The sequence below is a fragment of the Rhipicephalus sanguineus genome, chromosome 5 (assembly GCF_013339695.2).
Source record: "Rhipicephalus sanguineus isolate Rsan-2018 chromosome 5, BIME_Rsan_1.4, whole genome shotgun sequence".
NCBI classification, from domain to species: domain Eukaryota; kingdom Metazoa; phylum Arthropoda; class Arachnida; order Ixodida; family Ixodidae; genus Rhipicephalus; species Rhipicephalus sanguineus.
Genome location: NC_051180.1, coordinates 8016898 through 8039723, shown reverse-complemented (window position 1 = coordinate 8039723; position 22826 = coordinate 8016898). Strand labels below are relative to the sequence as shown.

At 46.7% G+C, this 22826-nt stretch overlaps 2 protein-coding genes across 2 annotated transcripts in view; both read right to left on the bottom strand.

Annotated features, from left to right (window-relative positions):
* Positions 1 to 1052: 1052 nt before the first annotated feature.
* On the bottom strand, positions 1053 to 3241 carry LOC119393168 (uncharacterized). The gene is made up of 2 exons (XM_037660000.2): positions 3099 to 3241; positions 1053 to 1308 (listed from the first exon to the last, which is right to left on the bottom strand). The coding sequence occupies exons 1-2, from the start codon at positions 3226 to 3228 to the stop codon at positions 1124 to 1126; spliced, it is 315 nt and encodes a 104-aa protein (XP_037515928.1). The 5' UTR covers positions 3229 to 3241; the 3' UTR covers positions 1053 to 1123.
* Positions 3242 to 10232: 6991 nt separating this feature from the next.
* Positions 10233 to 22826, bottom strand: part of LOC119393167 (uncharacterized) — a 32353-nt gene continuing 19759 nt past the window's right edge. Inside the window, exons 2-4 of the mRNA XM_049416130.1 lie at positions 17675 to 17789; positions 13456 to 13564; positions 10233 to 10352 (exon numbers count right to left, since the gene is read on the bottom strand). Coding sequence (XP_049272087.1) covers positions 10247 to 10352; positions 13456 to 13564; positions 17675 to 17774 — 315 coding nt within the window. The 5' untranslated portion in view covers positions 17775 to 17789 and the 3' untranslated portion in view covers positions 10233 to 10246. The remainder of the gene's footprint in view (positions 10353 to 13455; positions 13565 to 17674; positions 17790 to 22826) is intronic.

The window sequence follows — 22826 nt, the reverse complement described above, 5'->3', positions numbered from 1 at the left end:
TTTACACACCCGCATTTCTTCGCTTAAAAGAGGCAAACTACCGCACGTGCTGTAATGTGCGGTGAACCGGCCATCGCTGCCTTTCTCTACGTTGTTACAGTGTGTCCTGAGCCTGAGCCTATCATTGAGAAAAGGTATCATTCATACAAGATTTTGAGTCAAGATCTGCGATCATGGTGGTTGTTTTCTGGCTGGTCGGCATTCTTTTTTTTTTTCTCTGCGCGATCAAGAATTTAGTGGTCCGCCTGGCACAAGTTTCTTTCCTATCGACATGGAAGGGGAAGCGATTCGCAATACCGGCCGAAAGGCAAGACCGAGGGCGCATGCTGCCGCTCTGACTTTCTGTAAGGTGTCTGCTTTTTCTTAACTCCTTGCTTCAGAATCAACAACCGTTGCCCCCCCCCCCCCAAAAAAAAAGATAGACCTGCGTGTGCGTGGTGACCACTAACAAAACGCCGTTGGTCGCATCTTCCTTGTCTCGTTGCACTTTTAAACGTGCGTGTTGCATACGAATACTCCTGCGCATGCGGCCGTTCGGCATTGCGCGGGCTCGATACTGTCTGTTTACAAGAGTGCACGGTTGCCATGCCGCCTGTCTGCGCGTCGTTGACGTTGCACTTTTGAACTGGCTGCAATAAGCTGGCAGCCGTATTCGCTTCTTTTCTGCCTTGTAATGCCGTCGATGCGTCGAATAAATCAGTAAGCCCCTGCTTTCAAGTCTAGTTTCCGTCTTTTCAATATTAACAATGCGCATTTGAACGCACATGGTGTGCTCAGATGCGATCCATTATGCGTGTATATTTCGCATCTAAGCGCATCCAAATGCCTCGAGGCAAAAAGTAAGAAGCTATATACGCTATTCCCGTCTGCCACCACGCACATACGATGCGGTATTCAGCGGACATTTCGATTCTTTATTGGCTCCTAAAGCATTTCGTACGTTAAGAACAAACGCTACATCGCTGCATGGTAAGCATCCCGTAACGTTTACGAACGGCTGTGTGTTGCTCCGGGCATGTACGAAATCCCATGTCGTCGCCACTTTTTTTTTTCTCGTAAACTTGTACGCCAAACTGCAAATTGAGCGTCCGTAGATCGCAGTCATGTCGAGCACAGATTGTCCTCAGAAGCGAGGATCCGGGATGTGCTCGTCTCCCGGGCTGCGTCCTCTCGGTTCCGTCCGCGTGTCCGCCTCGACGTACGCACTGCTGCTCTCGGCGCTTGGATGCGGCTTGGCGCTCTGGCTTGAAGAAGAGCTGGTCACGTTCTCATCGCCCTTCCTGGCCTCGGATGTCACGTAGTGCACCTCTGCGACCATAACCTCTCAAATGGTCTAAGAGGCGTCTTATTAGAATGCTCACTACGTGTATCAGGAACACGTAGAGACATAGTCTGGAATAATCTTTCGACGTAAAAAAAGCACTCGGTACCCTGTCACACTCTCTGCAACACTTAAAGGCGAAGGACTACTTCATACTAGGCAATGCATAGAGTTATACATTTGGGGACCAGACTTCTTGCAAAACATGAGGAGTCGCAGTTTGAGAGACATGCATTCAATTACCTTGACGCTCTCAGTCAATGTGCGGCTGCCATGACCGGGATCCAACCCTATTTCGACTTGGAGCACACTGGGCGTGAACGCCATGCTCAAAATTTGTCCTCCTCGCTTGCTCTAATGACACAGCCACACACATTATGCATGTATCTCCAAAGGTGTTTCGCAACTGTCAACGTAAAGAAGAACTTAGATGCGACGGTTCAACCACAGGCCAGTCTCTTTCTTTATGCGCAGGTTCCAACTTGTTTAAATGCAGTTTCCTTTGCTGCGTACTTGTGACGCTTAGACTTACGCACCAAGCGATAACCATGACATGTATTTTCATTGCCTTGACTGAAATAATGGCAATACAACTAGATAACTTTTCCTTTCCCTCTAGTTTTATCATGCCCCTCGCAACGTGTTGATTCTTTTTTTTCAAGGGCAATTTTCCACCTTGCACTTTGTGTCCACTGTTGCAACAGTCTTTCCTAGGCTGCTGTATTATGACGTAAATAAATAAATAAATAAATAAATAAATAAATAAATAAATAAATAAATAAATAAATAATAATATTATTATTATTATTATTATTATTATTATTATTATTATTATTATTATTATTATTATTATTATTATTATTATTATTATTATTATTATTATCTGGGGTTTAACGTGCACCCAAATCTAAGTATGACGGGCCTCAGACATAATAAATAAATAAATAAATAAATAAATAAATGACAATAAATGACAAAATAAAAACAGTAACGCGGTCCCTTAAGCATCCACCTAAGGCGAGTGGAAGGCGAAAGGCGTCTTCTTTTTCTTCCCAGTCGATTGTGTATTGATCCCGCCCGAAAGCTTTCCGCACCCAACGTGGTTTTGCAGTGCCTCCGTGATCGGCCTCCCACCTTTGACCGAGCGACGACGTCGTGTGATTACGCCATGATGCGACGTCACAGTGACGTCATGACGACGTCACATAATTTGGCGGCCTGCGACGTCATCACATGATGATTTCTTTTATCACTAGTGTTGTCGCCACCGACGGTCGCTTTTCACGTTTGATGAGACATCTAAGGCTCTCGCTTTGATAAATAAAGGTAAGTTCAAGTTCACATTGTTCGTAGTGTATAAGCAGCTCTTCACTCGCATCGTTATTCTTCGTAAATAAAGCTCACGACACTCGATCATTTACCAGTTATCGAAAAAGTGCTGTGTCAGGGAGGCTACATGTAAATGCGCATAAGCGAAGCGTCGAAGCATCGCGCTTTTCATTCTAAGCAGTAATGTAGGAACAAGTCACGTTGCCCACAGACATCTGGTGCATGAAAGTACACATATGGATTTACTTAGGGCAACTCCTAAAATGGCGCAATGTTCGGGGTAGCCTCACGTCTTGGTCCTCGTGGCATGGCTGCTTGCAAGATATGCACTCACTAAACATAGCACTGGGTCTAGCAAAAAAAGAAAAAGAAAAGAAAGAAACACTTTTCTCGCGCGATCAGTGCGAAAGTTTGGGTTGAACGAGTGATCTAGATGAGAAACACTTACTGATGTTCACTACCCCGAGAATGATAAGGACGGCGACGGTGGCCAAAGCAACTACGGCAGCAACGCCGACGAACGTCAAGCAGCGAGCACAGCAGCGGCCCGCATCTCTGCACAGAATTAGTGAGAACATAGTTCAGCCGAGCTTCCCCGATGCACCATCTCGCATTTAACGCGCCTTTCTTCATTTCCCGTGTTGGCATCGATTTACGAGCTGGCATATCTTGAACATATTGAAACACAGCGCGACCACGACGCGGACCAAGAGAAAAGAGGGACAAACCACAGTGCTGACTCGCAACTGAATGTTTATTGGAAGCACGTGGCAGAAAGCACCACTACCATACCCTCGCACCCGTGTGACCACTTTAAAGCAAGAAACGGCAAAACCAGCTTACACCTTGAATACGGCTGTGTTTCAATATGTTCAAGGACTGTAACCAACTGGCCCAGCTGCCAGTTCTTCTAAAGCTGGCGTAAATTGCTGCCTACTGCAGTGACTAGAAAAAGATAGTTAAAAAAAAGCGAGATTTCTTTTTTTTTTTAAAGAAAGCTCATTTTCAAAAAACAAGGTAAAAAAAGAACTCCGGTGTCATTTCTGAGGAAGATTTTTTATCGAAAAACGCTTATGTCAGTCGAAACACGGTTTCAGCATTATACTACGTCCTCATGTGTTTTGTTCACGAGATATAACGGGCCAAAATGGCCTATGCTATGTGTGCTCAATTCAGTGCCTTTGCTGGTTGTTATCAGCTTGTATTGCGGGTAAATCTACAGTGTTAATTGTTTTGCTGCAGCAAAACATCGCTCTGTTGGCTTCTCATCAAGAAAAAATGTATTCTCACATTTTATTTGTCTAACGTGTGCGGGGGTGGACCGCTGCATGCCGCCCTCTAAAGGGCTAACGTGTACACATTGGGCAGCCTAAAACCTCGCCAAACATCAGAACAAACGTGGAGGCACCTGTTAAGTTATTTCAATCGCTTCTTCTTCCTGAAGAAATGAGTTGTCTACTTTATCGTGGTTTTCATAGAAATAAACAGGATTTCTTTGAGGCGCGTAAAGCAGTGCTAGCAGACTTCGTAGGTGTCGCAAATATTCTCAGCCTATGGCAGTGGCTTCAGCAGTTAGGCAATAGCAAAAACAGCTACAAAAAAAAGAAAAAGAATTACGCAACGAAAGTGTTTTTTCGTAGCAATCTTCTTTTTGTGAACGCGTAAATAATCGGCACAGGATACTCGGACCAAGCCATGCATCACGTGTAGTGAATACCTATAGAGCAAATCGAAACATTTGTACTCAACAGCGCTGCACTCATTCTCTAAATTCATCGCTGCTGTCGTGAATGAGTCTCAAAGTTAGCAAACGCGCATCAAAGTTAGCAAACCTTTTTTGTTTGGGCCGCGTTTGCCATTTTTTTTCAATTTTTTTCTCCTGTGAGGACAGCATAAGAAAAGCATGGATGCAGTGATGCGTATTAAAACCAGCAGCAAATTTTGTTTAGACGATGTTTACAGCTCGCGTTAAATTCGGCCGTGAAATCAGATAATATTGCGGTAAGCAAAAACAGGGCGCCCCCGCCACCACTTTCAAATCTTTTTTTTGCCGCTCTGGGAGAGTTTTTCACAAATGAAATTTTCGGTCCGTGCACTCTGAATGTGCCCACACAACGTATAAAAAACACAACAAAGATATCGACCAGACATGCATGTTCGATCTCTCGTGGAATCGCCCCTTTGTGGTTAACATGAAGTACTATGTAGCAAAGTGCAGTAAACGGTGTCATCATATATGGAGACTGTTTACTTGTGATGACTTTCTACAAACACTTTGAAATCAGTCGTAAATTATAGGCAAATCAGGCATATCACCCCCACTGTTGGAATCGATGTACTGCAAAGCATCAGCGAGGAGCTCCATACACTGCATTGTTTGGCTTTGAGACAAACCAAGGTATTCATGTCACGACATGCCGTTCACTATCGAACGTTTTTCATACATGCATGCACAATATGGTATGTACCATGCTTAATGAAACGTATACATAATGCATGACCTGTCATTTATGTTCTTCATCATACACTCGTGTCAAGCCATATGAATTTTTATACATATCAAGCTAATAAAACAGCTGCGAGTGCACCAAGACTGTGCCATGTAAATCATGCCATACATGACATGCATGTCATGATTTTCATATTACGACCTGTCCTTTACGTTCCTCATAAACGTGTCACACAATACCTTTTTTGTATATATCCAGTTAACGAAACCACCGCGACCAGGGGCGTAGCCAAGGGGGGGGGGGGGGGTTGGGGGTTCAAACCCCCCCCCCCCCGAAATTTTTGAATTTTGCTTGCGTATATAGGCACGCACACATACAAACGCACGCACAAACATACATAAAGTATGGTTGAACCCCCCGCGAAAAAAATTTCTGGCTACGCCCCTGACCGCGACAGCACAAAGTCGAAGTCGTATAGATAGATGATTATGAGAGACGCCGTAGTGGAGGGCTCCGGAAATTTCTACCACCTGGGGTTCTTTGACGTGCACTTAAATCTAAGTACACGGGCCTCAAACATTTTCGCCTCCTCCGAAAATGCAGCCGCCGCGGCCGGGATTCGATCCCGCGACCTTCGGGTCAGCAGTCGAGAGCCATAACCACTAGACCACCGTGGCGGGGCAGGTAGGTAGGTAGGTACGCACGCTCAAAGAGGTGAAGCTTAGAAGTGTGATGTACTTACTGCGCCACTGTAAACGTAAGTAGTAGTGCTGATGTAGTCACCAATATATGTACAACAGCTCACTTCACAGGTTTGCCACTTATAGAACTTTTATCTTAGATGCCCAGCAAAACGACTCTGTAAGCACTAAACTTCGGAATATATCAACGATGCAATGTTTTCGGGTGAACCCCTGTGCTGTGCATTCTCCTCAACCGACGTCATCGCGGATAACTTGCGGAAGAAACAATTCAGACAGAATGGAACAGAGTATGAGAACGGATGAGGCCGACATCTCCTCATCTTTCCTCAGCGCAGTGCAGCCAACGCGATGAACCTTTCCCTTCTTTCTCCACTACTTACGCTCAAACCCAGTCTACCCGCGTACAACCTCAGTGGACACATGCGCGCTTCGAGTGTTTGTTACGTGTAGGTTCATATGCGCGTTACGATAGCGAGCGTCATATAGATCCTCACGCTTGACAGAAAATACGACAGAGAAGACACCAGCAGGCATTTATGAAAGCGCTCACTTGGTATGCCGATAAACGTATGTCGCACTCGATGCCCCAAAGGTTCTTCAACTCAGTCGTGATGGCTCATACCCAATGCAGGGTATTGGCCAAGAGGTTGATAGATTATTACATTTGGTCCTATAGGTTAACATTTCTCGGTTGCTATGGTTAAATAATACATAAATTTGAATTGACAGTGATTAAGGTTGTTGCTATTGTATAGGGTGTCGTGAGTAAGCTACGAAGTCGTACCAATTAGCCCCCATAGTCATAGAGTTTCTCACAATAATTGTGAAAAACTCTATGCCCATACAGCTTTACTTGCTATTGTTGTCGATCGTACATGTGGCTCATACCCGCTACGGGAAAACAGCCAAGAAATGGATATGGATATGTTAGAATGAGACCAATGACATCAGGAAGAATCCGTTACCAAATAACGAATGACGAATGATGTACGAGCGCGAAAAAAATGCTGCGAAAAGAGAAATGCAGGGACAGGGCGTGCATTGCACTTCCCGAGCATTCACCGTTAGAGCGGAGCTGCACACAATTTGTTGACATTGAATTTTCGCAAGGTCGGAATTTCCCTGATATGTACAATCCTACATCGAAAGCCTTCATCCTTCTAAGCCTTCATCAAAACTGTTCTCCTTTGACATTTGTTTTCTAACGACGGCACAAAGCACTCGTACGCTTAAGATGTATTCCCATTTTGCAAGCGTGGTTGTTGAGCCCCAGGGTGTAAGACACTTGGCTTCTCAGCATGGGGCCATAGGTTCGAAACCAAGCACAACCGACAAAGCATTTTGATTAAAACACGCTTATTCTTATAACGATTCTCCTTACGCGTAAGCGGTACGGACATGCAGTTTTCTTTTTGAGTCTGCAAGTAAATGCTTACTCACACGCTCCCTAATAGCATTCGCCTAAGACGACTCCAAGGTGAAATTATTGTTTTTTTTTTTTTTCAGCCGATGCATCGATCCTGTATCGATGTATCGACTCGTAGTGGCTACACTGCGGGTATACTTCGCCAATTTGCAAAAGGAAGACTTGTGGCGTAGTGGGCCCTTCGCAACTGTACTTGCAGTAGGCATTCTAGGATAGTTTGAAACAACCCATGTTGCGCGCACAGACCTTCCTTTCCTTGCGGCTAGGTGTCCACTGAGAAGCGAAGTTAGGCTAGCGTTTCAGAAGGCGATGCGAACGGGGCTCGATTATGCTATCGTGCTCTGCTCTCGAAAGCGAAGCCCAAGCGCCACTCAGCAGATACATTATAAGTAACTTTGAGCTGTTTGATTTGTGAGAAACCTGGTAGCATTTACGCACACCGAGTCTTCGACGGGAAAAATAATAACAACACTACGGTTAAACTGCAAACTATACAGCCAGCATTCCACTTACCTTAAATAACACTTCTAAATTCTGTAATGGCAGTAAATTTCACCAGCAACAGAAAAAAAAAAAACACAGTTCCGCCTCAAGGGCGAAGCAATGAATGTGGTAGCAAGAAATTAGAATGTCACAGGAAGAACGGCAAGCAGCTAGAAACTTGCTGCGCACTGCTCAAACACAAAGGACGCAGGAAAATAAAACACACAAGGCGAGTGCGAACTAACAACTGTCACAGCTCGACACTTGCAGCGCGCTGCTGAGACACATAGAAGAACTCATGAAAATAACACGCATGTATACATAGGACGAGCGCGACCTGTCGCGGTTGTCACTTCAACTAACCCCTACTTTGGCTCTTCAAGCTAGAAGATCACTCCTTTCTCGAACGCGGCCGCTGCAACGAGCAAAGTGACCTTCGTGTGGTCTATAGCTTCAATGCAAACTATGCTGAAAGCACAAGACGTACAAAACTCCCCCTCGAGAGATAATCGCGCGAGCACGGTCGACCACACCCTGTATGTCAAAGAACAAGTCGAAGGCGCACATCCCAACTGTGGCGAAACACTAGACAGCTTTAGAATTGGGGACCCAAGAAATTTGCGAGCGGCCCGGAAGGCTGCGCAGAACGCAAGCCACCTTTGGACTCTTACGCTCATGTTGTCCCATTAGTGTGCCTCGATGCGTGCGCGGACAAAACGCGCATCGAGGCACCCTATATCCCAAGACCTTGCAGCGCCTTCGTTTGGGCGGCAAACAAAACCGCACAGAGCGCGACGTCAAGAGAAGAAATGAAGACGGCGCTTGGCAGTGGCACGTGAAGCCACGGCTCGCGTTCCCTACGAGAGTCGATTGTGGTCACTAAGATACAACGTCATTTGGCTCTAGTTGGTACATATCCCTGAGGCTAAAACTACAGCGCAAACGCAGTTGTTTGTCCTTCTTACCTCTTCTTTACTTCTATCAAACTAGAGCTCGCGCCGGAGTGGAACTAGCGCCGCGTGCTGCAATTGGCTATGCTATATGTGGTTTTGCCTGCGTTACTATCATCATCAAGGCGCTTGAAGAACAAGAGGAAGAAGACTTCTCTTTCGCGCGAGCGTGCGCTGAGACGGTTATACTTTACTTGCGTAACGTGCGTTTCTATTCTGCCGTTAGTATCCAGGAGACCGAATGAGGCATGGCGTAATTGTCTGAGGCAGCAAGCTGCGGAGCAGGGGTTGCAGGTTCGAAACCACGGTCGAGGGCTTGGGGATTTTTTTCTTCTGGATTATTTTTAGTTCTTGCTTTTATTTATGTATACATACATATACATATCTGGGGCATGGCGGCGACGGCGACGGAAAAAATCCGCCGAGAGTGTTCATGTAATTGCTATCGCAATAAAAAAGCGATGTGCTCAATATAAACGTAGGTGTTCACACCTAGGTGAACTGGTACTGTGCTCAGCCAGATGTTAAATCACAGTGCATATTCATGAAGCACACCTCATGCCTGCGAGAAGAAAAATTTGCTTGGAAAACAATTTCATTCGCTTAAAAACTTCATAACTCATGCTACAATACATGCTGGAAAGCCGTGGCCCTACAAGCGATAAAATAAAGCCTCATGTTCAACACTCGAAGACGGTCATTAAAACGTGGAAATAGGAAAAAAAAACCCTGCAGGAGGCAGAAAGCAGACACAGTGACACAGAGGTGGCGGCTTACTAACATGTGAAGTTTAATATCGAAAGTGGATTAGTTAGGGTACATCTGCGCATGTTCTGTACAGACCTGGGAGGAGGCGTTTTGCGATATTAAACGTCACTTGTTAGTAAGCCGCCACCTCTGTGTCACTGCATCTTCTTTCGTGCCTTTCGGTTTTCCCTATTTCCACGTTTTAGTGGCTTTCTTCGAGTGTAGCGATGTACGAACTTGCCCAACAAGCAACTCTCTTGAATTCATGTTCAATGATATTAGGCATAGGCTTTACATGTGCTTAAGGTAACTGGGACATGCTACTTTTTGTGCTGGACGATGCGACTTTCCGTGTCTACATGTGCGTGCCATATTGACTAACCAGGCCCATTTTGACAGGGAGCGAAGTTTTATTTTGATTCATAAATTATATATCCGTGACAGCTACACTTTCAATAGGTTTCCCTATACTTGATGCAAATCAATTTTATGACGTCACAAATTATAGCATACCCCTTACTTTTTAAGTAACGGTATTTGAACTTGGCGATACAAATTTGGAAAGCACGCCTTTTTTTGTTTGTTTTTTATTTAGAGAGATAATTAAAATGTTTTTATCGTACTCATCTTTCGCTCGTGAAACAGTACGAAGTGCCTCATTGTGATAACTTGGTTTTGGCACGTAAAACCTCAGAAATATATTTTTTAATACTAGCTTCTGAAGAAAATTGAAACCTGCGGATGCGAAAAAAATATTTTCATCGAATGGTTTTCTTGGCATTCTCTAACGAGATTTTACCAAAGGTCAGAGTCATTTTTCGATCATCGGCTGAAGCTCAGTGTTCGGCGCAGTACACAGCAAGTGCACAACAGTCCCGGTATGCTCCCGGCCCTCGGGTTCCCAGTTGCCCCTTGCACTTCGGGTCGACGTCCTCGATGCACCTGCAAGAAATGCGTTCTCAGTTGTGGCCATTGTGAGAACGAGCTCCGTCTTAGGTGCATATGGTTACATTTTAAACGATACATGCAATCAAATATTCACAGCAGGTTCTTACGTGGGCCCTTCAGTGCTACTGGTGGGCTGTTTCTTAGGTTCAAAACGAATTGACCAGGGTATCGAAATGAGTCATACGCGGCGACGCCTAATGTCCGAATATCACCCACAAATATGGCAAACAAGAGATCATTTATTCAACTTGTTATTGAACGTTCCATCTAAAACTGCTGTACAGTAAATCAATCGTGCAATTGCCGTCGGGGGCGTCGCTAGTTCTTCATATATTTGCTTCTGAAAAGGTGCAATCAAATGAACAAGGCGCCTCCTTCGCGAAATAAAATGAAAGCCGGTAAAGGGGCCGCGACAAACAGTGACCCTATAAAAAGGTTTGGCAGGTGTTACACTATTGTAACGCAAAAAAAGCCTGGCCGCACGCATGTAAGACAAGTGAGCCGCAGCAAGCATGACTGGCGTTCAATGGACCCTTCGAACGCCATGCGAGCACTTGTGTCTTTTTCAGAGATGTGCGCCCTTACGCGTTTCTCCGACTCGGCATCTGTTAGTGCGACTCGTTGCTCGGCATGGCGAATGCACGAGGTCTTTTTCCGAAGCAGTTTCAAGCAGTGGCGTGGCTCTGTGGTGGAATACTTGACAGCCACGCGGGTTCAATTCCGGCTCAAACCCAGATTTTTCTTCTTTGCATCCGTCGCGATTTTTTCATCACGGCGCGTGGAACGTCAAGGTCACCGGCTCTCCGAGGGGAGCTCCAGCACAAGACGAAGGGCTTAAACCAGTACTGACATGAACACTTCCAATTCTCGTTGTTTTGCGTCAAATGAAAGGCCGCGATGTCCCAACACCTTGACCTTACACAAAAGACGAGGACAGTGGAAGGTACGACCTCCCACTGTGCTCGTCTTCTGTGCGCGATCAGGATGTCGAACAGTACCGACTAGGCCAGACTCAAGTTCTCCTGGATCTCTTAACAGCCTGGAAAATGTACTGGTAGACGTGGGTGCATCCTGAAAAATTAATTACAATACGTTTGTAAAAGCTAGTTTCGATTCCTACTGTACCCTGACGTCACGACACGGTATGAGCTTCTCGTCACGGGTTCGCCAAAGATGTCGCGACGTTTCCATTGCCGCTCCGCGTCTCGTTGGTGACGCACAAGCGGCCATTTTGAATGTTTTACAGCGAAAGCTGTTATGAGATCATTTCACCGGCCGTTTTTGGCGCCGTAGTTGTCCGCCGCCGCCGCCGCCGCCGGTGTCCGTAACCACTATCGCTCGAAATAAGAAAAAAAAAACGAAACAAGAAAATAATTCCAGGATGGAACGAGGTTTGAACCTGGGCCCTCTGCGTGGGAGCCCAGTATTCAACCTCTGAGCCATGCCGGTGCTTGAAACTGCTTTGCAAAAAGGTCCTATACAGGCTTCATGTCGGGAAGGAACCACATTAGCATATGCAATATAGCGTGGTAGAAGAGTAAAATAACCACCAAGCGTTGCCCAACGCGAATTCTCTAAGCAGGCGCCAGACAATGCGAATTGCGCAACGAGTAGGTTGTTCAATGCTTCCAACCCATTACAAAGGACTCTGCCATAATTCTTCATCGTCATCAGGCACAGCATCAACAAAGTGCGCATAATGCCTTACATGCGTTTAGCAGGTACCACGGCTCTCCGTAGAATGACGAAAAATGGCACAGTGCCTGCTGCCCTACTTCTAAAATAAAATAACGCCAGGCCTGCGCGGAAAGCGCAGCACAGTCACAGCGAAAGCTGGAAGAGCGGAAACTCTCTTGTGGCTACTAATACAAGTAGCCACAATGCTAATAGCATAGTGGGTTCCTCGCAAGTGCACTTGTATTGGTTGCCAAGGAAGCCCATAAGCGCATGATCCATTTACTCGGGGTCTCAGTAAAATTACAATGATTTATAGCGTAGTGGGTTCCTCGCAAGTGCACTTGTATTGGTTGCCAAGGAAGCCCATAAGCGCATGATCCATTTCCTCGGGGTCTCAGTAAAGTTCTTCGCCCCCCCCCCCCCCGTCTCTCTCCCACGTCAACGTATGTTATACAGCATGACGGGAGAGGGAAATAGCGACCGGGCGTCACCCAATGCAAATTACATAACTTGTGGGTCGTTTAAAGCTTCCAGCCCATTAAAAAGAACTGAACCATAATTCTTCATCGTCATCAGTCGTCGCGTCAACAAAGTGCACATAATGCCTTACAGACGTGTAGCTGGTGCCTCGCTTCTCCGCAGAATGACGAATAATGGCTTAGTAGGTGCTTCCCAACTTCACAAAAATTGTGATTTATGGCGTAGTGGGTACCTTTGTAGTGTTCTTGTATTGTAGCCCCAAGAGAGCTTACAACGGGCTCTAGAAACGCCGCTCTTCCAGCTTTCGCTGTGACTGTGCTGCGGTTTCAGCGCAGGCCTGGCGTTTTTTTGTACCTGACGCCATCGCGACTAGTCATACAGGTGCGTCAAGTCACCGGAATTGATACTGTAGCCTGACGTCCCGATAGTGTCGATATCAGTAGGTGCGCCATGAGAAAATCGACTTTAACGTCAAAGTAAAATATTTTATCAGCATTTACTGAGCTTCACACTTACTCTGAGCCGTCTCTGTATTCAGGATATCTGTATGGCAGAGCAAACTCAGCTTTGTAAAATGGCGTCAGTACCCCTTCAATAAATTCATGCAGGTCTATCAGTTTGTGCCGCGACAAGATAGTGGTGCTATTTGAAATGCTTTTCTTCTCACGTTCCTCACTGCCTACATTATCTCGTAAGCTGTCAGTAATATAAAGCAGCTGTTACTTTGCGGCACTTGGTAAGTGGTGCTTGCGCAAGACATTAAAAAGCAGTGTAACGAGCGTAAGCAGTGTAACGAGCATGCTCGGAAGCATCCTGTCTCGAATCAGCGGTACAAGTATTGCGCAGTTAAAGCCGCACAGCACGCTCCATTTAAGCCAACTGTGCCAACTTGGTGAATGGTAAGAACCGGATCCCGGTGATACAAGCACAGACAGCCCACCTGGCTATGTCCCACGAGCCGTTGCGGCACGTCTCGAGCTGGCACGGACGCGTTCTTGAGATGCTGAATCCTTCGCTGACGAGTTGTCCGGTGGGGTCCACACAGCCGCCTGTCATTCAAAGGAGGATTCACAATAAAGCGACGGTATGATCAGTACGCGTTAAAGCGCATAAAAAAAGAAATAAATGAGCTATTGTGATAACATCTGGCACGATTACTTGAATCATTGGCCATGCATGCGATGCATATTAATAAGAACTAACAGACAATAATGCCATTATCGTCTGTTAGTTCTCATTATTATTGTGTTTTACAAACAATTAAGAGTCATCTTCTTTCCTAGATGCGACGCATGTAACTCAGTGATCTTTGGAGCAAGAATAACGACCGTCAGTCATCACAGCTCTCAATGAAGAAACTCAAGTGGCTCATATGAATGACCTTATAACAACAAATGTCAGCAGATGATGTTTTGGATTCAAGCATCCGAAACATCATCTGAGTGGACAATGACAACGGCGTGATCAAGAAAGAAATTGGGTATGGCACGCCAATGGCTGGAGTGAGATTTATAATGCGGCCTTTCTCTCAGGCTGGATAAAAACATTTGTGCAGCCCGTAAAGAGCAAGCTGGATAGGGGTTTTTAATGATGGCTTACAATGTTCTCACTGACGCTTTTTATTTAATTCTAGTATTTGAGAATATACACAATCAAATAACTAATTATGTAATTAGGCCAAGTGCAAGATATTGTCCGGTTTGCTTCAAGCGACGGTAAGCAGTATTGTCTTCCATGTGTTCAGCTACGTGGCACTCTTATAGTTTTAAACTTCGGCACAAGTTGCACCCCACGTAAATGCAACTCCATTTGCAAAACGGATGCCTATAGGGAACCCAAGCTCAAGTTTACGGCGCGTCGACAGCGCCGCGCTGCGGCTCTGGAGAGAAGCTCCGGCGCAACTGGGTGCAAGCGCAGCCGACTCAGCCTGTTTGTCGGCAGCGGGAACACGCGCGCGCACGCGCGTGTCCCAGTCGGTGCGGGGAACCGGGGCGCCTTGCCGACATAGAGTTAATATACTGACTCTAGAGGAAAAGCTGGGCCGCGAGACCTATAACCACAAGAACGCTGACATCTTGGAACGTTGTCATTCTTGCCATCACATATCAATCCTAAAGAAGCATCTGCACAATTAAAAACTTGCGGATATTGTTTTGTGTTTATTTTGAATACTTCTACGAAAGAATACGACGGCTATTTATGCAATTTACTGCGAGCGGAAAGGAGCGTTTGCAGGCTAGTTAACTAGATGGCACCACCATATCAACACTCGCGAGTACGCGAGTGTGTGCTTGCGGCCGATTGCGCCGGTTTGCGCGCCGTGTTAAAGCCCCTGAAACTTCGTTCGCGTCGTGTGTCTCGTAGTTGTCATAGTGTCCCGTTGTGTGCGTTTTCTCTCGCCGCATACCACTCGACTTCATGTGACAGCCCTTTTTTCTTTCAAGCTGGAAACTTCAGTGCATCAGTGCAAACCAGGACGGACGGCAAAGAATAGATGAGACAAGCCCTGAAAGTTATGTACGAACTAGTCGGAACCGATCTTTTTTATACTTTCTAACGGCGATAAAGCTTCGTGGGCCGTGTAACTTTAGTTTCGATTGAAGCTTTCGGGAGATGTCTCACTCACATTCGCCGCTGCATGCTGCAATCGACATTGTTCTGCTTTACGGCTCTCTGCGCTGAAGTACGGCAGCAATGAGCTGAAAAAGAACGTGGATACAGGTGTCTCGCCATGGCAAGTCGAATCAGCGCGCGACCACGGCCTACGGACTTTGCTTCGAGCTGCGAATCTGTCGAGTGACCTTTGTGCCAGCGAACGGAGAAACTTTGGTATGGAGTGCCTAGTAAAAACCACAAACAGGTGGAAATTTTAACTGTTATCAACCGGACCAGCTGCACAGACAACCGTACACTAACACACGGCTTCACGCATCAAAACACAGCTGATGTTCTCTGAACAGCGTAACTGGCTTAGGTTGGTAGATTAAAACTGATTACTACCGTCAAATATAGCGAGCGCCTCAGGGTCTGGCAACGCTGGCAACGATCGTTTCGTTCCATCATGGCGGAACACATGCGGTTATAGGTTTCAATGCATGGGCCCTATGGGGAGCTTTTCCTCTAGAGTCAGTATATTAACTCTATGCTTGCCGACAGCTTGGCACGCTGAACCGAGAGGCTTGCTGTGCGAAGCTGCATTTCCTCGTTGGCAGAAGCGACCCCGCGGAAGTGCAAGCGAGGTCCGAAGTATTGCTGTGTCGTGGCCTGCCACAACAGTGCAGACAACACCAAGGCATGCGATTCACGTGTGAAACTGCATCGGTTCCCGGACGCGTCGCACGAGAAATAAAGGCGGCAAGCGTGGATAGCTGACAGCGCTGTCTCGCCTTCTATTTTGGCTGTCTGAGTTCATCGCTTGCGTTCGTTTCGACTACATGAATCAGTAGGTAACTCGGCGCATGCACGCAGCGACTACAGTAATCATTACTTGCTGTCTTCTCGCATTGTGAAGGTCCAGTTACGGATGTAGGTGAATCAACTTTGTGTTTTGATTCCCCGTGTTCGGGAGACCTACCTGTCGTTGTTGAACGTTCACACTCGCGTTATACCGTTAGCGTTGCGCATTTGGTTGAATTCAACTGCACTCGGCGCATTGTCCGAAGTTCGGCGCCTGCAATTCACGCGTCAGGAAGACTGCTTTATCACGCCGGAACGGACGTCTGTGCATTTTCAGTAAGCTTTGGCATCGCTCTGCAGGTTTTCTTTGTTTTTGTCACTTCATTAAGCCGCTAAATATAACTGGCACTTAATACATGCTTTGCAATCGCAACCTTGAAGTAACCACCTTCTGACTTCGTGCGATTTTCTAGCCGCGTTCGCGCAGCAGGTTTTATACGCCTGTCAAGTCGATATCCTCATAAAGAGAGAGTGCAAGCATGACGCGAGAGCAGAAAAAACGAGGCGTACAGTTCAGCTTGCTAGACAGTGGTTAAAGTTCAGCTAGCTGCCTCGCGTCTTAATCGGCGGGTGATTCTCCAGCGGCACGGAGGACTTGACTCTAACCTTCTCAGCCAGGGGCGTAGCCAGAAATTTTTTTTCGAGGGGGGGGGGGGGGTTCAACCATACTTTATGTATGTTCGTGCGTGCGTTTGTATGTGTGCGTGTAATATACGCAAGCAAAACTGAAAAATTCCGGGGGTGGGGGTTTGAACCCCCCCCCCCTGGCTACGCCCCTGCTTCTCAGGAAACAGTGCCATGGCCGTATAATTTCTTTTTTTCACACGCCGCAAACGTTTGTTCACGAAAGTACACGGCTGCTACTGCAAGCATGCCATATCAAAACAACAATCATAGGGTTTGTAGTCCACACAGCAGAACATCGATCGATAGCGTGCACGGCTTCATTTCGGAGTGCATGTGGACCATTACGCATATTTAACATGACAGAATGAGACTTACCTCCAGGTATACGTCATAACGGTGTAATTGCGACTTGGAAAATGCCTTTCGCTTTGAGTCGGGCGTCGTTGTCGTCGATCGACTGCTCTGCACCGTAAACGTGATTGACGAGCCTTTCTCCTTTTATCAAGTTCGCTTTTCGGAAGTGCCAGTCAAGCTTGAAGATCCTTTTGAAGCCGCATTGCAAGCTTTACATTTTGAGGCGCCGCAAGTACACCGCGACAGCTCTGCACGTGCACGTTGCTTGCACCGAATTTCTATTTTTATGCCAGAGATGGCGCTGCCTGTCAAGAGCAGAAGCGCCACTAAGCGATGCTTGGGGAGCCTATAGTGGAAGCGTCCATTGGTCGGCAAACTCACTCAGACTCAGATCGACCGGTGAGTCTTAGTGAGTCCAGCTGAGCAATATTTTGGTGAGCTTGAGTCCGAGTGAGTCCGTTTGAGAAAACTTTTAGCGAGTCAGACTTCGCGAGCGAACCCGGTTGAGGAAAATTTCGGTGTTTCTAAGTCCAAGCGAGCCCTAAGCGCCAAATATATTTCTCGAATGAGTCTGAGTGAGCTCCAGCCGTTTGGCGACCTTTTGGAGTCATAGAAAAAAAATTGTATTGATCACATTCGCATCGAGAAACTCCCATCGTTATAGGTAAACGGAAAGAATCATGAACTACATCTGCAAGTGAGAAAGGCGTTGTTAAACTCACGGGTCCCGTTGTTCTGCAGCAACAGAAAGCGGCCATCGCTGCTTCCGCATACGAGAGGAACAAAGACCAAGTACAACAGCCTCGTAGTAGTCATCATCATCAGCAGTGGAAACTCCTGGAAAAATGAGTGCGCAAATTGCAGAATCGCTCAATACCAAATGCCGACCATCATGGCATGGTTCAGAATAATTTTACCCTTATGAAGTCGAGAGTTTCGCGGAAATCCGCCTGGCCGGGGAAAGACATGGACGAAGGAAACACAGCGCCCACCAAAAGTAAAAAAAAAATATTCTTAAAAAGACGTTTCGGCTCCCACACGGGAGCCTTGTTCACCTTATATCATCAACTCTTTTTGTCTGCATTGTAGCTTCCGCAAACGTTTCTCCGCACGCTTCTTCAAGCAACACAGAAGTTCAGGGGAAGATGAAGGCTTGAGGAGGTGACCAAAAAATCCTTGAACAGGGAACATGGCTGGAGCAGCCAACGTTTCGACTCGTCAAGGAAGCCTTCCTTGTAACACGTTGGCTCCAGCGACACGGCTCAAGGATTTTATCAGCAGTTCTTCGTCATCCGAGGTTTGTTAACTTGTTCGAGGGCGATTTGCGGGAGATGTACAGAGGCGGGCTTCAAACGACACCCACCGCTTCAATAGAAACCGGTGTAGGCGGACCGGTTCTTGCAGGCATACCTTGAAAAAGAGAGTTTTAGTGCCGCGGCCCCAAAGCGGCTTGGGTACGTAAGCCCTTGCGTTCCTTTGTATTCTCCGTGGATGCGGCTGGGAGTACAAAGGAACGCAAGAGCGTACATACGCGGGCCACTTGGGGGCCCCGGCACTAAAACTCTCTAAAGACCTTCACACCACGGAACGTAGAGAAACCCTGGTTTCTAACAGGCGTTTGCGTGCTCGTTAATAGATGTCGATTGGCCAATGTCCTACGCGTGATCAACGCAGCGAACGGCATATACTTACTCGAACAATGATGATCTAGATTGACGGTGCTTGGCCGTGCCTGCATTGTTTCGCGTTTTCCCGATAAGGAATGCAGAACCCGCTAGTACGTAACAAACTGTTGCGTTTCTGCAAATGACTGTGATTCATATTTAAATGAATTCCGCTTTTCTAAGCTTCTACGCATCTAGCAACGACTCTTAAGGGGTATTCAGACGGGGGAGAAATGGTCGAGGGATAAAGGCGGAGCCCAGTGACGTCAGCTCGCGAGGAGAAATCTCCACAAATGCCCCTCACTCACACGGACGAGGCGAACGGAGGGGGATACCTGTGTTACTAGACTACTCTGGTGGCTTGCACCACCCGTTTGACGAGCTGCTGACGACGAGCTGCAGACTGTACACCCGCTGCCGCTCTTTGCAGGAGCGAGTGCAACAATGTGGCCAAACAAGAGCTCGAAATTTCGCTATATCCCCCACCGCCGGGGGATTGTTTGTCCTTTCGGGGAAAAGGTCCCCGTCTCCCCCGAGGAGGCGCGGGGGGGGGGGGGGTCACGCCCACTCGCTAATCCGTGACGTCGAGGTCACGTGATCCGCAATCCCCTCGTCTCCCCCGAGCATTTCTCCCCCGTCAGAATACCCCTTTACAAGCGAACTTGGTTTGCATTGCAACGACGATAATTCATTCCATGTTTTTTTTTTTTTTTTCACACAGTATCTCGAAAGTAAATAATGTAGTCGTGGCCATACAGGTGTCGTGCTGCCATCTGCTGCAAAATGCAGCCCTCTAAATGAGCAATACTCGTTAGTTCCCGCATGGTGATGCTGCATGGTCAAGTGTGTGTGTATGTTTGTACGCATTCGGCGAATGCGGCGTCAATGCGACCGACAGGATACACATGCGGCATTTAAGTGAACAAACGCCAAATGTGGCACGACCGCTTTTCCTGGAATATGCTCTCGCCGTCTCCTGGCACATCGCATCGGGTCGCCGTCCTCATGGCCGCTGCTCCTACCCGTTGTTTTTACGACTGCCGATAAGCTAGGCAAGATGTGCGCCGTGCCAATGAGCATGCCAAGGACAAAAAGATGACATGTATACATATATAGACTCATGTGTTGTAAAACACACCAATAAATTTACAGACTACTGTACTGGTGTGGTTTTTAAACTGTAGGAGCTGTTAAAACGTTAAAAAGAACATGGTTTATAAAGTTCCTTTCAGCTGCGGCCGTTTCTTCGTGGGACAGACTGTTAAACAGAGACTATTGAAGCATAAAAGGTCCTTAGCCGGAGGATGCAATCTTTCTTTGAGCTGTCGAGATTGTAAATGCACGCCCAAATTTGACGAATGTGCCGTTTTATACCGACACATGAACGAAGAAACGCTTCTAACGATGGATGCTTGGAGTAGTAGCGGAAGCGAAGGCGTAAGCCAGCCATCGATTAACTTGCCTAAAAAAGAAATGAAATGTCTGAGCTGTTATCTCTCGCGTAGAATCCTACGTGTGACAGGTGGCGCTCCACCTGTCAGTGTTTTAGTTGGGCCGAACTGGGAGAGCTAAAAAGAGGTTTCCTCTTTAGTCTCCAGTCAACCTGCTTGCTTATCGTATGGTATCTTTGAGCGATCGCGGCGGCTTGCAACAATGCGACGAATAAGGCAGCGGACTCAAGCACATTGGGAAGCCGAGCTTTCAAGCTTGCCCTGCAACTTGTTCTACCGTACAAGGAAGATCGTCAAGGTCCACGGTTTTCTGGACTAAGGAGAGTGAATTGGCCACCGGGCTAGTTGGCCTTGATTCATCGTGAATTGACTTGTACAGCGCCAAATACAACTCGGATGATGGCAAAGAAGCACAGGCGACCAGCGCTGTTTATTTCTCTCTTTCCCCTCTCTCAGCAAAGCTGCGTTCGCAGAGTTAAATACGCACCGAAACAGCTCAACAACGTTATACTAGAACAGAAAATATTTATTATATACTCGTATGAATTCATCTTGCCAGCTGCTATAATTAGCCTCTGCCTGTGTGTGCGGCGGGCAGCCTTATGGAATTGCGTTCAGAATGAGACGCATTCAGGCTATTCCGAAAATGTTTAGGTATAGTTCAGAATAGTAATGCGATGTTTAATGTGCATACGTCATTTTAACGCCGCGAGATTTCAGGTTTGTGACGTCCCGTAACAAGCAGGCGATTTTATGGCACACCGAAAAATTTTTGACGAATGGCGAAGAACCAATGGTCAAAAATATGCTGCATTGAATATAGTGTGTTCTCTTATTTTTTACGTAGTCTTGCATAAGTGGTCACTACGCGACTGATCATTTTCGCGTCATTTGTTGCATCGCGTTACGAGCACGTGTTGTGTGCATGAGCCAGAAAATGCCGACCAATCATACACAGCAAACGACCAATGCGGAAGGAAACAATGCGCCGTAGCTTAACGTTATAATCGCCCACATCTTCTCAACAGAAATGCGCGCTTAAAGGGGCCCTGCAACACTTTTCGAAGTAGCCATGGGATGGCTTCACTAAAGGAGCTTATTGCTTCGCGAATCGACTGCCGCAAATTTTTTTTTAGAATCCGTCCAGTACGAGCGGAGTGACAAAGATTCGTCGCACGCTGTAATTGCTTTCTCTCTTCTCTCGTCCCGACGAAAGCGCTCGAAGCCAAGCAGGGATGGATGCATAGGCGTATCTACCGGGGGGGCAAGGGGGGCGCTAGCCCCCCCTCTAAGAAATGTTGGAGGGGCGGAGCCCCCCCACTTTCGACAGCGGTTATTGTCGGCTGCAAACTGGGAAACTAACAAGTCAGGCAAAGTTTTATTTGAACGCAGCAATAACGTAATTTTGTAATAAACTTTGTCCTACGATTCTGCTGTGACGACTGTCGTCCGTGTCTCGTGACCACACACTGTAGGCTCTCTGCGGCGCTCGAGCATTGCACACAAGGGCACCACTCGGCAGGGGCTCTATAACATTAGATCAATCTGTCATGATTTTGCTTTGTGCTGCCTAGCCTGAAATCTACTTAATCGGCGGCGCATACGGGTGGGAACCAGTAAACGTTTTATAGCCCGATCGAACGCTCTTCCTCTTACAGGAAATTTAGTTCCTTTTTTTTTTGAAATCGAATAGCGTCGCCGCTGCTCATATTCAAGCTGCTGTGAGTTGAGTGTGCAGAAGCGTCCAGTAGTTTAGTTGTGCCGAACCAGGAGATCTAAAAAAGGTTCTCACTTTAGTCTTCGATTAGCCTGCTTCACTTGGCTTATCATATGGTAGCCTGCAGCGATCGTGGCGGCTTGTAACAAGGCAGTGGACTCGAGTACATTGAGAAGCCCAGCTTTCAAGTTTTTCCCGTTACTAGATCTACCTCAACAGGGAGATGATCAGCGTCCACGGTTTTCTGGACTAAGAAGGCTGCCTACCTGCAAAGAATTGTGTCTGTTCCTAATAATGTTTAGTTCTCTCTCTAACTCTTGGTCAGCAACGATGAGTTCACAGAGAGTTGTACACGCGCATAAACAGATCAGCATCCTTATACTACAAATGAAAGTATCTATATCATACACATATGAATCCATCTCGCCCGCTGCTATAAGCAGGCGCTGCCAATGTGGTTGGCGGGCAGCCTTCCTAAATTACGTTCAGATAGAGACACTGTTTAGCAATTCTGAAAAAATGAATCATTGTTCAGCATAGTACTGTGCTGTAAGCTTATTGTGCACACTTCATTTTAACGCCGCGAGTTTTCGCAGACTTGTGACGTCGCCTAACAATTGGAGGTGATTTCATGGCACACTGAAAATTTTGGACGAATAGCGAAGAATCAATGACAAGCAATTCGCTGTATTGAAGATAGTTCATTATTATTTTTTACGCAGTCATGCGTACGTGGTAATTACGCGGTGGATCACTTACGCGTCCTTTGTTGCGTCGTTTTACGAGCAGGTGCTGTGAGCACGACCCAGAAAATTTAAACCATTCATTAACAGCTAACGACCTATACGGAAGGAAACAATGCAGGGTACTTTAGCGCTATAATCGCCCACATTTTTTCAAGGAAAATTTGAGCTTACACAGTTTACGTAGGCTATTTACATGGAGGAACCGGAGGGGAGGAGTAAAGGGCCACTTCACCGCTTTTCGGTCCACCCCCCACCCAAGCTGGGAAAAGTAGGAGGGCAAGGAACGACAGCTAGTA